This window comes from Triticum aestivum, chromosome 3B, assembly GCF_018294505.1.
Source record: "Triticum aestivum cultivar Chinese Spring chromosome 3B, IWGSC CS RefSeq v2.1, whole genome shotgun sequence".
NCBI lineage: Eukaryota > Viridiplantae > Streptophyta > Magnoliopsida > Poales > Poaceae > Triticum > Triticum aestivum.
The window spans coordinates 776,040,820-776,054,765 of NC_057801.1; the positions used below are offsets into that span (position 1 = coordinate 776,040,820).

General features: G+C 46.3%; 1 protein-coding gene across 1 annotated transcript; it reads right to left on the minus strand.

Annotated features, from left to right (window-relative positions):
- Window positions 1-835: 835 nt before the first annotated feature.
- LOC123072350 (uncharacterized) lies at window positions 836-5,773 on the minus strand. The gene is made up of 5 exons (XM_044495910.1): window positions 5,203-5,773; window positions 4,196-4,305; window positions 3,743-4,114; window positions 2,144-2,834; window positions 836-1,317 (listed from the first exon to the last, which is right to left on the minus strand). Exons 1-5 carry the CDS (start codon window positions 5,444-5,446, stop codon window positions 1,241-1,243), a joined length of 1,494 nt encoding a protein of 497 aa, XP_044351845.1. The 5' UTR covers window positions 5,447-5,773; the 3' UTR covers window positions 836-1,240.
- Between the last annotated feature and the right edge of the window lie 8,173 nt (window positions 5,774-13,946).

Consider the following 13,946-nt stretch of genomic DNA (forward strand, 5'->3'; position numbering starts at 1 on the left):
TTGCTATGTGGCTTGACTCATGGCCATTGGCATGAGGTTAGACTAGGGTGGCTTGACTCATGGCCATTGGCATGAGGTTAGACTAGGGTAGCGTGCATCATATTAGGCAGAGTGGTGTGCTTGGTGGATGTGGCAGCTAATTCTTGCAATTAGCGTTGTAATGGCTGAAAGGCCTTGTATCCGGCTTATTTGCTGCTCCTTCTTTAATGTGATGATACGCATGCTTGTGCGTATTCAAGAAAAAGAATTACAAATAAATGAAACCCCCACTAAAATTGTAGAGCATACTTGATCTCCAAAATGTACCTTTGATAGGTTTTTGGCAAAATAATCTGATGTTGCTTCTGAAAATCATACCGTACATGCACAAAAAATGTGATGATTCATTAATTCACTTAAAACATTGGGCATTACATAAGAGGCCCAAAATTTTCCTTTTGACGGAGTTGTAATAACTAGGGCCTATAGCCATGCGAGTTAATCCTCGAAATAAATTTAAGAATAAATTCAGAAAAATACGGCCACCCTACCAAGCTTAGGACTTGTACCAAAATGGACTGGTTCAACCACAAGAAATATAGCCATCTGAACTATGCTCAATTCATCACCATGTACTCCCTTCGTCCAAAAAAACTTGTCCCTCAAATGGTTGTATCTAGCACTAACTTGATGATAGATACATTCATTTAAGAGACAATTTTTTTCGGACGGAGGGAGTAATAAACCTTGGACTTGCATAGTCACGCAGTTTCTGAACTTCTTTCCTACCACAACTGCATAGACATCAGGATAAACAAGAGCCAAACATCGATAGGATTCCACAGGCAACAATCTATAAGCAGAAACCGGTGGCAAAAAGCCATGCCATCTCATGTAAAATAAAAGCTTTTACATTTGAACAATCCTCTTCTGAACAGCAGCAGTACACAGCAAACCTGGCCAAGCATATGCTTGTGCTAGAGAAGGGCCTGCCACCGCTGTGGCTTTGACCACTACGAGCACAGCTGCTTGCCCATTCTTTGCCTTGATTACTTGCCTTATACCCATTCCATATTTACATCCCACTAACAAGTATAACAAACGACAGCGTGCCTGAGGCAAAGGGGGTGCTGCCTTGTGCTTCACCACCCGCCCGGCCGGCTGTAGTAAACCGGAAAAGAAGAAAACCGAGAGGCGCCTTGTCCTCTATCTTGGAAAATCTCTATTTCGAATCGTCTGGTTAGCCGCGGGTTGTCTTCTGTCATAGCAGGCTCCAAAGCAGGGTATATATGAGGGGTACCAGGACCCAGTGGTAGGAGAGCCTCCGGCTAGCATTAGCTGCAGAGTGTAGGTCAATGGGACAAGATAGTTAGTGAAAGCCAGGACATGATTTCTTCGGCGAAAAAAATGCTACATGAGGTAGACATGCAAAAAACAAAGACTGCTTGATAGACAGTGGCATCTTAACAGGAATTATCAATAGCTGGATACAAATACCCATCCATGGCTATCCAAGAAAACTACCCAGTAATAAACTACTTCACACTAGTGGTGTCAAAAAAATGTCTTACATTATGGGACGGAGGGAGTACTAAAGAAACGAACCATAAATGGAAATAATTAGTGTAGGTCAAACATATTTCAAAATGCACATGAGACATTACAGATGGAAAGCCAAAATCCAGAAATGAAGGGTTCAATTTGACTGTTATCTTTGCTCTAGGTTATTATGAAATAATTAAATTCATCTCAACAAACCGTGAGCTCATCTTGGAACTCAAATTACCTGACAGCGGTATAAACGCACGCACAAGGAATAAATCAACAGAAAGAAAACCTTGGGAAAAAATTGATCCAATTTATCAGTTGGGCACTAAGATCAATACTGATAAGGTACCAACCAAATGAAGTGGATTTATTATCTTACCCACAGGAGCAGATATATGGCTAGAACAGGACTTATTGTATTACCCACAGGAGCAGATATATGACTAGAACAACTAAAACTTGGATGAAGCGTCAAAATCCTCCTCCGAGTATGCATCAGTCAAATAGTTACCCCTTTGGACAGTGTTTTACTTCCTTTGCATGTATTTTACAATGAGTCTTTTGGAAATAACAATCACTGACAATTAGGGAAAATAAAGAGGGGAAAAGAACTCACATGAATGCGGTGCAGGGGCCACAGACATTCCAGCAGAAGGGCCAGTTCCTGTCGCACGCTCACTTGGAGGGTGTGCATGACTAAAAGAAACAGTGGGCAAAGGCGGCTCTGGAAGAACTGGAGGGGACGGAACAGGAGATCTACTGTGCATATTAGGACCACGTGGAGGATGACGAACAGAAGAAGGTGATAATGGATGAGGTGGTGAAGCGGCAGGATGAGTAGAACGGTGATCATTGGCTACAGGCTCGGCAGCTGGCGCCACAGGAACCCTGCTCTTTGCCCTGTTGCCATATGGACACCCAGATGGAGGTGGAGCAACATATCTGGGTGTATGTACAGGGAGAGGAGCAGGAGCCAAATGCCTGTTGCTTTCATGACCATGGTGATGGTGATGATGGCCGTGATGACCATGATGTTGCATTGGTGCTTGACTAGGTGCATCAGAACTGCCCCTGCTATGCAAAGAACGATTAAGATAGGAGGAAAGGCTTATCTGCTTTACTCTGCCAAATACGGTGTGGTTCAGACCAAGGTTCCCTTTAGATGAATTAGTAATTGTTTGCGCCAACTGCTTCATCCTTGGTACAGATGGCTGGTGATTCCCAACAACACGAACAATGTAGGTCTCAACAATAGTTGGAGGAAGAATTGTTGATCCTTGCAAATTTCCCAATTTGATATAAAGATTCTGCAATGCACAATATCACAAATTCAATTGAGGAAGAAAAGGCCGGGCAATGTATTTGAAGACTAGAGAATGAGATAGCTTGCATTAAGATCGGAAGCATAGACTTGCTAGTATGTGTTTTTTAGACCACTATGGTACAAAACTAAGCATAACTACCAGTTTCCAATCCACATGATGCTTGCTAAATGCATGGGATGACAATTATATCGCACAACCCTGCAAAGTAATACTCCCTCCGTCCCAAAATAGGTTGAGACACTTATTTTGGGACGGAGGGAGTATGAGCAAAAGACACCAATGTTCTTACATAATCCCAGATATCAAAAACAGAATGCAAGATCACACAACTAAAAGGTTGTATGTGTGCACCGTAACCGTCGACAGTCGGTGCCTATTCCTATTGTTTCTCTGGTATAACCATGGAATTCTTGCTGAATCTAATAGAAAGTTCCTTTTTATTATTTGTCATTAATAGATAAAAGTTTCCAAAAAAATCAGGTGGGATATACAAATGCTGGAAAAAGTACACTCTTGAACCCCTTAGCTGGAACTGATGTGCTCGCTGAGGATAAACTATTTGCCACACTAGACCCAACAACACGGAGGGTTTTGGTATGTTGCTAAGAAACTGACATCTTAATAACCTCAATATGTAGGGAAACTTAGATATATGACACTTTTAAGTGTCTGTGCAAGGTGGAGATAAACGACAGCTAATCAGTGCATGCACCACTTTGCAGATGAAGAGCGATACCGAGTTCCTCCCAACAGAGTATTACATGCAGATGTAAATGCAAGAACTACATAAAGAAACAAACAAATACCCAAATACTCCAGAGTCCAGACATATAAATAAAACAATGATTATGATGGATAAACAAGGAACAGGACCAGAAGGAAGCACTAACCTCATTAGAATTGAGTAGTAGTCCTGTCTTCATTTGATCCTTTAATTCATCAGTTCTGTCTTGCACTTTGTAGATTGGGAAATTCAGAGTAAAATTAAAAGTTGCATGGAGTGTTTCAGGAGGAAAAGCGTGCTGCGGAGGAATTATTGTTATTCCTCCAGGGAATTTAAGCACTTCAAAGGATGATGAATTCCCAAAGAGGGACTTGGTCAAGTGGAGTGTTGACTGCCGCACAACCAAGGACATAAAAGATGCCCTAATAATGCTCAACCCCATTGATGATATAGTCGAATTCTTTGGATAAGGCACAATGCTGAAGATGACATTTGTCCAGTTCGATCCAGCTAATGGATGTAGTAAATCCACAGCCACCTGTGTTTGCATTCAAGCATCAGTCAACACTTGTGGTAGAACGTATCAATAAAGTGAAATAAAAGATGTGGTGGGGCGTACAATGGAGTTAGGGACACCGACTTCCGCATAGATGTCCAATACGAGCTTGGACATGTTTCCCCTGAGCTCGGAAACATTCTTCTGCAGCCTAAAACTTGCCACTATATCATCTGGAAAAAAAAACAGTTTCATTAGACACGTGATATACATTCATACATCAATACATCTGGTACTCTCACCCAATAAAACAAAGAACAGTGATCACCGCATGTGCTTAAACTAAATTGGAACCATCACGCTCAGATGGTGCCACCAAAAATTGGCAAGGATTCATTGGAGGTCAAAGTTCTTGCTTTAGACCACTGGAAAGGATTCATATATCGTTTGGGAAGAGATCAAACCTAAAATTCATGGACAGTCATATATTGTTTGGGAATATATCACACCTAAAATTCATGAGCAGTAATCAATTACTGCTCAATCTTTTATAACAGCTGTTGCAACAACACGAAACAGGAGGTGACAGCAACTCCATCACTTTGGTAGCTCAAGTAGCTTTCACCACAGATAATTCTACAGCCAGATGAAAAATTAACTATGCCGACTAACAAGGGTACAAAATCATGCTGGACTACCACGCAAAATCAAAAGCAACACCTCGCTGGCATCAAACCGGAATCGGTCAAAGCGTTTGGGGACGCCCGCGCGGCAGCCATCCATACTGACTGTAGCAAATTCACTGTGGACGTTTTCTGAACCTACTCAATTTCCAAAAGTTAGCACCGACAGACGCCTAAGCAGCGCGGATCAAACAACCAGCCAGATGAGACTAAAATTAGCAGGTGAGACCAACAGGTCACACTGGTAAGACCGCTTTCCCCGCAGCCGACGGATTCAAAAACTCCACCGACAGCGGCCGCGGCCCGGCGGTCCGTACGGCCAGATCCAGAGCCGCGCGGGGCTGTACGGACCAGGCGCGAAACGGGCCGGCAGCCGGTAGCGGCGGAAACCGAGGCGAGATCTGGCAATGCCGCTGGATCCTGAGGGGAGATCCCGCACTGACTGACCTTTGAACCCGTCGGCGAAGGGATCCGGCGCGCCGGGCGGGCTCCTCCCGCCGCGGCCCGCGAAGGGCGGCAGCCAGAAGAGCGCGGACAGCAGCACGGCCGCGCCCAGCACGAGCGCCGCCACGCATTGCAGCCGCAGCACGCGTCGGCCCCCACACCCGCATCTCCCGTTACCTTCGGCGCCGCCTTCGCCCGCGCCCCCGTCGGGCGGGCGCTGGCGCTGGTCCCCGGCCTCCTTCCCCATGCGCCCGGGCCGCGATCTCACGCATCCCCGCCGGCCGCCGCCGCCGCCGCCCTAGTCGAGGAGAGGAGGGACATTGCCTGCCTGCCGGGTGCCTCAGTGGTTGGCTGCTGTTAGGTCTGGGTCCCCTGCTCCGCGGCCGCCGTCGGTGGCATGCTTAAGGAGGGGGCGACGGGGCGGTGCGGTGCGGTGGGCGAGGAGGGTGGGAGAAAGTGAGAGGTAAACCGCAGCGAGGCGAGGTGAATCGGAGGGGAGCACGGGCTGCTGGTGGGGGAAGGGGAGGGGAGTAGTACTCCGACTGTTGTACCAGCTGTGGGAGTAGTAGCGTTCCGTACTGCTGGGTTAGCTCAGTGGGGCGTGACTAGTAGTGGACCTCTAGGGGGCTGATCGGATCGGAATATGGGATTATCGTTCGCTTTGCGCCGGCGTGAGTGCGGGCTAATTGTATACGCTTTTGGTGCTTTTCTTGTGTGGTTGGGCTTTTGTCACCTGGTTTTTGGCTGGTTCCGTTTTGTTTCTTCTGCGTTTCCGCTGCGGACGGTTTGGAGATTTTGAATCCGGGAGGGGGAGGGGGCAAAGGCGTAGAGGAGGATGATGGATGAGATGTTAGGTGGCGTGTGGCTATCGACTTATTAGCGTGCATGCCATTGTTATTACATTCCACGGTAGCACCACAGTACTTGGACAAGTGTAAGCAATGCAGTTCTAGCCCGCGAATAACGGCTAGATTTGTCGCGCAATTTTCTGACCATGCGACAAACCTCAATGTCGCTCTCTCGCCACAGGCTACTCTTGGGGGTTCTTCATCTTGTGGTGTCCGTTCCCTCCTAACGAATACGGCCCTGATGGCTCCTGCTATGCCTTGTATGATTCCTGGAGATCATGGGTTCTCATGTGCCTCTCATTCTTATATTCCATATAAAGGATGGACTGACTAAACCCCTATTGTTTTGTCTTCAACACTTTTTGGCTCAGGGGCCTCGACTTGCACCATGTTTGCTTGGTTGTTTGTACCATCTTGGTAACATAGTCAGGGGCTACAAGTAGACGGCCTGGAGGAGTGTGCCGTTTATAAGGGCCGATCTTGCTTACACCAAGGAAGGTTGGTAGGTGCATTAGCTATCCATCCATTAATTATGTGACCAAGTATTGGAGTCTACTTCGCACTTGAGACATAATTTTGTTTTCTTTTTTGGTCCTTGCTTGGTTGCAAATCTTAGCCCGTGCCAATTAACTCCAATTTGAAATCAACATACTATCAAAGGGCATCTCCAATGCTGGCCCCAAAATTTTCGCCTGCATTCATCCGAGGACACGGATGCGGAAACTGGCCATCCAACGCTACCCTCATACATTTCAAACACTCTTTAAACAAACTGGACGAATTACATGCAACCTGGATGATTTTCATACAAATCGGAGCACATTCATTACATTTCGGATAGTTTTCATTCAAAAAGGGCGGAGGGACCGGACCTAAACCTAGACTACGGGGGGCGGCTGTCATCCAAATCCTTGTTGTTCCCCTCCGGCAACCGCGTCCTCCATCCGCCATCTCCATGAGTGGCGGTGACAAAACCTGTGAAGTGAAGAAGCGGTCTCAGGCGAGGAAGAGTAGAACATGGGAGACGGACCGGCCCACTTGGGACACAAGGTCCTGCTACTAGTGGGCAGAGGGGCGATCAGATTGAATTATCATTTGCTTCGCGCCGGCCTGAGTGCGAGCTAATTGTTTGCTTTTTGGTGCTTTTTTAGAACGAAGGCTCAAAAAGAGGCCGGCTTTGAATAAAAAAAAGCCATCAACCGGCCAGGGATTACACACGGTCATCGTTACAACCACTTAACAACTGAGACGGTAACAAGAGCAAGAAAGAAAAACATCAGATACATAGTGTTGCCGAAGCAGCTTACAAGCACCAAAGACTACAAGCCCTATAAATATAAGCAAACTAAGCACTAGCTAGTACTCCCTCCGTCCGGAAATATTTGTCATCAAAATGGATAAAAGGGGATGTATCTAGACGTATCTTAGTTCTAGATACATTTCTTTCTATCCATTTTGATGACAAGTATTTTCGGACGGAGGGAGTAGTACATTGGGTTAGCTTAGTGGGGCGTGACTAGCGGGCAAATTGGGAGGGCGATCGGATCGGAATATGGAATTATGGGATTATCGTTTGCTTTGAGCCGGCGTGAGTGAGGGCTAATTGTCTTGTTTGCGCTTTTGGTGCTTTTCTTCTGTGGTGGGCTTTGTCCCCTATGTTTTTTTTTCTTCTGCGTTTCTGCTGCGGATGGTTTGGAGAATTTGAATACGGGAGGGAGCAAAGGTGAGGAATGGAAGGTGTAGGGAGGATGCGGATCTCCTATGGTCGATGGATTTGTGGTCTGGTCACTCTGGGTTGTCAGGGGCGGATTGGATGTGGTTAGGTAGTGTCTGGCTATCCACTTAACGTGCATGCCACTGTTCTTACACTCCATGGCAGCACCACAGTACTTGGACAAGTATAAGCGATGCGGTTCGTTCTAGCCGGCGAGTACCAGTTTGAATACTCGTGTGGTCTTTCTGCCGTGCCACGAATGGGGATGCAGCTCTCTCGTTGCGGGCTACTCTCGGCGGATCTTCTTCTTCTGGTATCCGTTCCCTCCTAACGAATACAGCCCGTTTTGATGTTGCTATGTCTCGCATGGTTTCTGGAGATCATGTGTTCCCATATGCCTCACATTCTTATTCCATGAAGGATTGACTGACTTAACCACATTGTTTTGTCTTTCACTACTCTCTGGCTCGGGGGCCTCGACTCCCATTGTGTTTGTTTGGTTGTTTATACTATCTTGGTAACATAGACAGAGGCTACAAGTAGACGCCCCGGAGTAGTGTGCCGTTTATAAGGGCCGATCTTGCTTACACCAAGGAAGATTGGTAAGTGCATTAGCTATCCATCCATTAATTCTGTGACCAAGTCTTGAAGCCTACTTCGCACATGAGACATAATTTTCTTTCTACAAAGATATTTGGCTACGCATGTGCGCTCTGCTTCATTGTCCGGGCTTTCCCTAGCTTTTACACTCAACACTAATTTGCCAAGCTGATGGGAGAGGGTGTGTTCGTAACTTGTACGAAACGGCAGAGACATGCTCAATGTTATAGCCACATATATTGTATGAAATTTGTGGAAGCGGCAAAATGCTCAAATCTTCTGCGACGACACCTCCGGCCCTCGCAATTGAAGATGGCCTCCAAGATTAAAATGACATGCCATGCCCGTTTGCATTGACAAAATAGCCTAATGTTTTCTTTCTTCTTTGTAGACTTTGTTTTCTTTTTTGGTCCTTGCTTGGTTGCAAATCTTAGCCCGCACCAATTAACTCCAATTTGAAATCAACATACTATCAAAGGGTATCTCCAACGTTGGCCCCTAAATTTTCGCCCGCATTCATCCGCGGACACGGATGCGAAAACTGGCCATCCAACGCTACCCGCATACATTTCAAACAGTCTTTAAACAAACCGCACAAATTACATGCAACCCGGATGATTTTCATACAAACCGGAGCACATTCATTACATTTCGGATAGTTTTCATTCAAAGGGGGGGGGGGGGGGGGAGGGACCGGACCTAAACCTAGACTACGGGGGGCGGTTGTCATCCAAATCCTTGTTGTTCCCCTCCGACGACCGCGTCCTCCATCCGCCATCTCCATGAGTGGCGGTGAAAAAACCTGTGAAGTGAAGAAGCGGTCTCCGACGAGGAAGAGTAGAACATGGGAGACGGACTGGCCCACTTGGGACACAAGGCCCTGCTACTAGTAGGCAGAGGGGCGATCAGATCGGATTATCATTTGCTTTGCGCCGCCCTGAGTGCGAGCTAATTTTTTGCTTGTTGGTGCTTTTTTTAGAACGAAGGCTCAAGAAGAGCCCGGCTTTGAATAAAAAAAGCCATCAACCGGCTAGGGATTACACAAGGTCATCGTTACAACCACTTAACAACTGCAAACAGACGGTAACAAGAGCAAGAAAGAAAAACAACAGATACATATTGTTGTCGAAGCAGCTTACAAGCACCAAAGACTACAAGCCCTATAAGCAAACTAAGCACTAGCTAGTAGTCGATGGAGCCCTCCAAGTGAAGTAGATCAAGTAGAGCAAACGAGGAGGTTCTTCATACGGAGACAAAGTCTAGCAAAGGTTGCACCCTCATCTACACTGAAAGGTGGACACCTTGGTCGATCCGCTCCTCTCCAAATCCAAAGGGGACCCCTGCCCCTTGCTTTGGCTCGAAAGGCGCTGGACTGCTAGAAGATGGAAGGGCTCACCCTAGAGCAAGGATTGGACACGATTTCGGGCACCATGGGAGATTCTCAACCCGACACGCCTCTGCACGAGGATAACCAGACGAATTCCCCCTGGGTTTTTTGGCTGGTTCTGTTTTGTTTCTTCTGTGTTTCTGCTGCGGACGGTTTGGAGATTTTGAAACCGGGAGGGGGCAAAGGTGTAGAGGACGTGTAAGGTGATGGATCTTGTGTGGTCGATGCACCTGTGGTCACTTTAACTTGCTGAGATGTTAGGTGGCGTGTGGCTATCGACTTAGCGTGCATGCCACTCTTCTTACATCCCTTTGTAGCACCACAGTACTTGGACAAGTGTAAGCAGTGCATTTTGTTCTAGCCCCTGCTCCAGCCCGCGAATAACGGCTCGATTTGTTGCACGATTTTCTGACCGTGCGACAAGCCTCAGTGTCGCTCTCTCGCCACAGGCTACTCTTGGGGGTTCTTCATCTTGTGGTGCTCGTTCCCTCCTAACGAATACGGATCTGATCGCTTTGACTATGTCTTGTATGATTCCTGGAGATCATGCGTTCTCGTATGCCTCTCATTCTTATATTCCATAAAGGATGGACTGACTAAGCCCCTATTGTTTTGCCTTCAACACTTTCTGGCTCAGGAGCCTCGACTTCCACCATGTTTGTTTGGTTGTTTGTACTATCTTGGTAACATGGTCAGAGGCTACAAGTAGACGCCCCGGAGTAGTGTGCCGTTTATAAGGGCCGATCTTGCTTACACCAAGGAAGGTTGGTAGGTGCATTAGCTATTCATCCATTATTTTTGTGACCAAGTCTTGGAGCCTACTTTGCACTTGAGACATGATTTTCTTTCTGCAAAGAGATTTGGTACACATGTGTGCTCTGCTCCATTGTCCGGGCTTTCCCTAGCCTTTACACTCAACACTAATTTGCCAAGCTGGTGGGAGAGGGTGTGTTCGCAGCCTATAAGAAACTGCAGAGACATGCTCAATGTTATAGCCACATATATTGTCTGAAATTTGTGGAAGCAGCAAAATGCTCAAATCTTCCGCGACAACACCTCCCAGCACTCGCAGTTGAAGATGGCCTCCAAGATTGAAATGACATGACGTGACCGTTTGCATTGATAAAATAGTCTAATGTTGTCTTTTTTCTTTGTAGCCTTTGTTTTCTTTTTTAGTCCTTGCTTGGTTGCAAATCTTATGCCCGCGTCAATTAACTCCAATTTGAAATCAATATACTATCTAAGAAAATAGAAACTCCGAGCATCACGGTGGTCCGGTTCAATGATTTTTGTGTGCAAGGAAAAAAACATGTGTTGTTGCATTTTCTCAACTTCACAACACTATTGTTATGTTTGTCATCTCCCAGCCAGACGTATTCAAGTGTCCACACTTAGAAACCTACATCATGTCAAGGGATGCGAGACCTGTGCAATCAGCTACAGACACAGGTGGTGGAGCAGTTCAAGGCGCTAGGCTCGAGTAGCCTCATCTCGAAGGGAAAGCCTTCTTTGGCAATAGCCCAAGACAACGAGGGGGGGTCAACCACATTAGTGTTGAAAAGAACTATTACATGCTCATGATGATGTAGGCCTCACTGTCGGGATCCATATCCTTGAAGGCGCTCAAAGCTAAGGATGATGCTGGTCTTCGGCCTTCTTCCTCGTGTGCTTGGGAATGGTGAGAGGGCGGACACAATGTGGCACGGTGCGGTGGGCGAGGAAGGTGAGAGAAAGTGAGAGGTAAACCTCAGCGAGGTGAATAGGAGAACACGACTATGCTGGTGGTGGGACGGGAGCGACGGTCGAGGAGGGGGGCGAGCGACTTTACTCGCTGGTGGACGAGTGAACGGTACTACTCCTCCAGCTAGTACAATTAACTTAGTGGAGCTTGACTAGTGGGCAAAGGGGGGCGAGGATCGGATTATCACTTGCTTTGCGTCGGCATTAGTGCGAGACAATTGTCTGTGCTATTGGTGTTTTTCTTCTATGGTGGGCTTTTGTCACCTGGTTTTGGTTGGTTCTGTTTTCACTAGTGCAGAACCGGGCTTTAGTGCCGGTTCGTGACGGCCTTTAGTGCCGGTTGGCGAACTAAAGAGTGGGGACTAAAGAGTGGGGACTAAAGGGCCCCCCCTTTAGTACCGGTTCGTCACGAACCGGCACTAAAGTGCAAACACGTGGCACGAGCCAGGCCCGTGTGCGTGTAGGACATTAGTACCGGTTGGTAACACCAACCGATACTAAATGTTTGGGTGTTTTTTTTTTATTTTTGCTTTAATTTTGTGTTTTCAATTTGGCTTTATTTTTCATTTAATTCTTTTTTGTTTGCTGGTATTTCACGATACTACAAATTGTACATGTTATGCATATATATTAAATAGATTTTCTCGTACATAGAACCGCATATATATATATATATATATATATATATATATATATATATATATATATATATATAATATCATCGAATGTCTCATAGCCAACACCATTAACTATTCACACATACACATGTATATACATATACAATTTCTCCTACATGTTGCCTTGGTGCCTTCGGAGCACGATGACAAGTGGTTCATGGGGCGGTAGCGGGTAATAGTATTCTCTTTTCGGATCTATGACCTGGTCGAGCAAAAAATCCGGCTATTTCCTCTTGAAGTGCTTGTATGCGGTCCGATGGTAGGAGCTTATCCCGCACCGACACTACTAGGAAAAGGGCTATAGATGGGATGGACACTAATGACGCACTGTACATGTGGTGCGCCATTACTAAATACTAATGGCGCACCATGTGTTGGTGCGCCATTAGTATGCAAATACTAATGGCGCACCACACCCCACGGTGCGCCATTAGTAAAAAAAATTTTAATTTTTTTAAAACTACTAATGGCGTACCGTGGGAGTAGTGCGCCAATACTAGTTGAACGGTGCGCCATTAGTATTTTGGCCCAAACATTCCCCCGAATGCACCCCCTGATCGCCTTTTCAGTTTTAAAAAAAATAAAAGAAAATGATGAAAATGTCAAAAAAAATAAAAGAAAATAATATTCCCATGTGATATGTGGTCTAGTTGTTAGCAAAATTTACAAACATGAATTTTCGACTTTTTTGCAAAATCTCTCGAGAATTTGTAAAAATGGGCATAACTTTTGCATACTAACTCGGATGAAAAAGTTTTTTATATGAAAAATCCTCAAAAACCTAACAGAAAAAAAGTTACGGGCCTTTTAAGATTTGGAGAGGCAAAAAAATTCAAAAAAATTCAAACTTACTAATGGCGCACCTGCCCGTGGTGCGCCGTTACTATCTTCCCGCCTTCAAAATTCAAAATAAATCAAAAAACTAAAAAAAGTTACTAATGGCGCACCTGCCCGTGGTGCGCCATTAGTATCTTCCCGCCTTCAAAATTCAAAATAAATCAAAAAAATAAAAAAAGTTACTAATGGCGCACCTGCCCGCGGTGCGCCATTAGTATTTTCCCGCCTTCAAAATTCAAAATAAATCAAAAAAATAAAAAAAAAGTTATTAATGGCGCACCTACCCGCGGTGCGCCATTAGTATGCCGTATATATGGCTGGGCTTGTCCTCTCCTCCTTACCTCTTCATTCTTCTCCTCCACTCCACCTCTCCTCCACTCCACCTCTCCTCCACTCCTCCACTCCTCCACCATACTACCCTCCTCCTCTCCGGCGACCTCCTCCTCCTCCTCCTCCTCTCCGGCGACCTCCTCCTCCTCCTCTCCGGCGACCTCCTCCTCCTCCTCTCCGGCGACCTCCTCCTCCTCTCCGGCGACCTCCTCCTCCTCCTCTTCGGCGACCTCCTCCTCCTCCTCTCCGGTGACCTCCTCCTCCTCTCCGGCGACATCCTCCTCCCTCCTCTCCTCTCCTCCCCTCCCCTCACGGTTTCTCCTCCCTCCTCTCCGGTGAGCTCCTCCTCCCTCATCTCCGGTGAGCTCCTCCTCCCTCCTCTCATGTCACCTCCTCCTCCTCCTCTCCGGCGAACTCCTCTCCGGCAAAAGAACACGGCAAAAGAACGTACAAGATCCAAAAACGGGAACAAAATTTGAAATAATATCGTGCAAAAAAATGAGCAAAAAAAAACGAGCAAAAAATGGGCAAAAAAATCGCGATCCAGATCCAAATTCAAAATTTAAAAATAGCAATGGCGCACGGTGGGGGTTAGACGGTGCGCCACTACTATT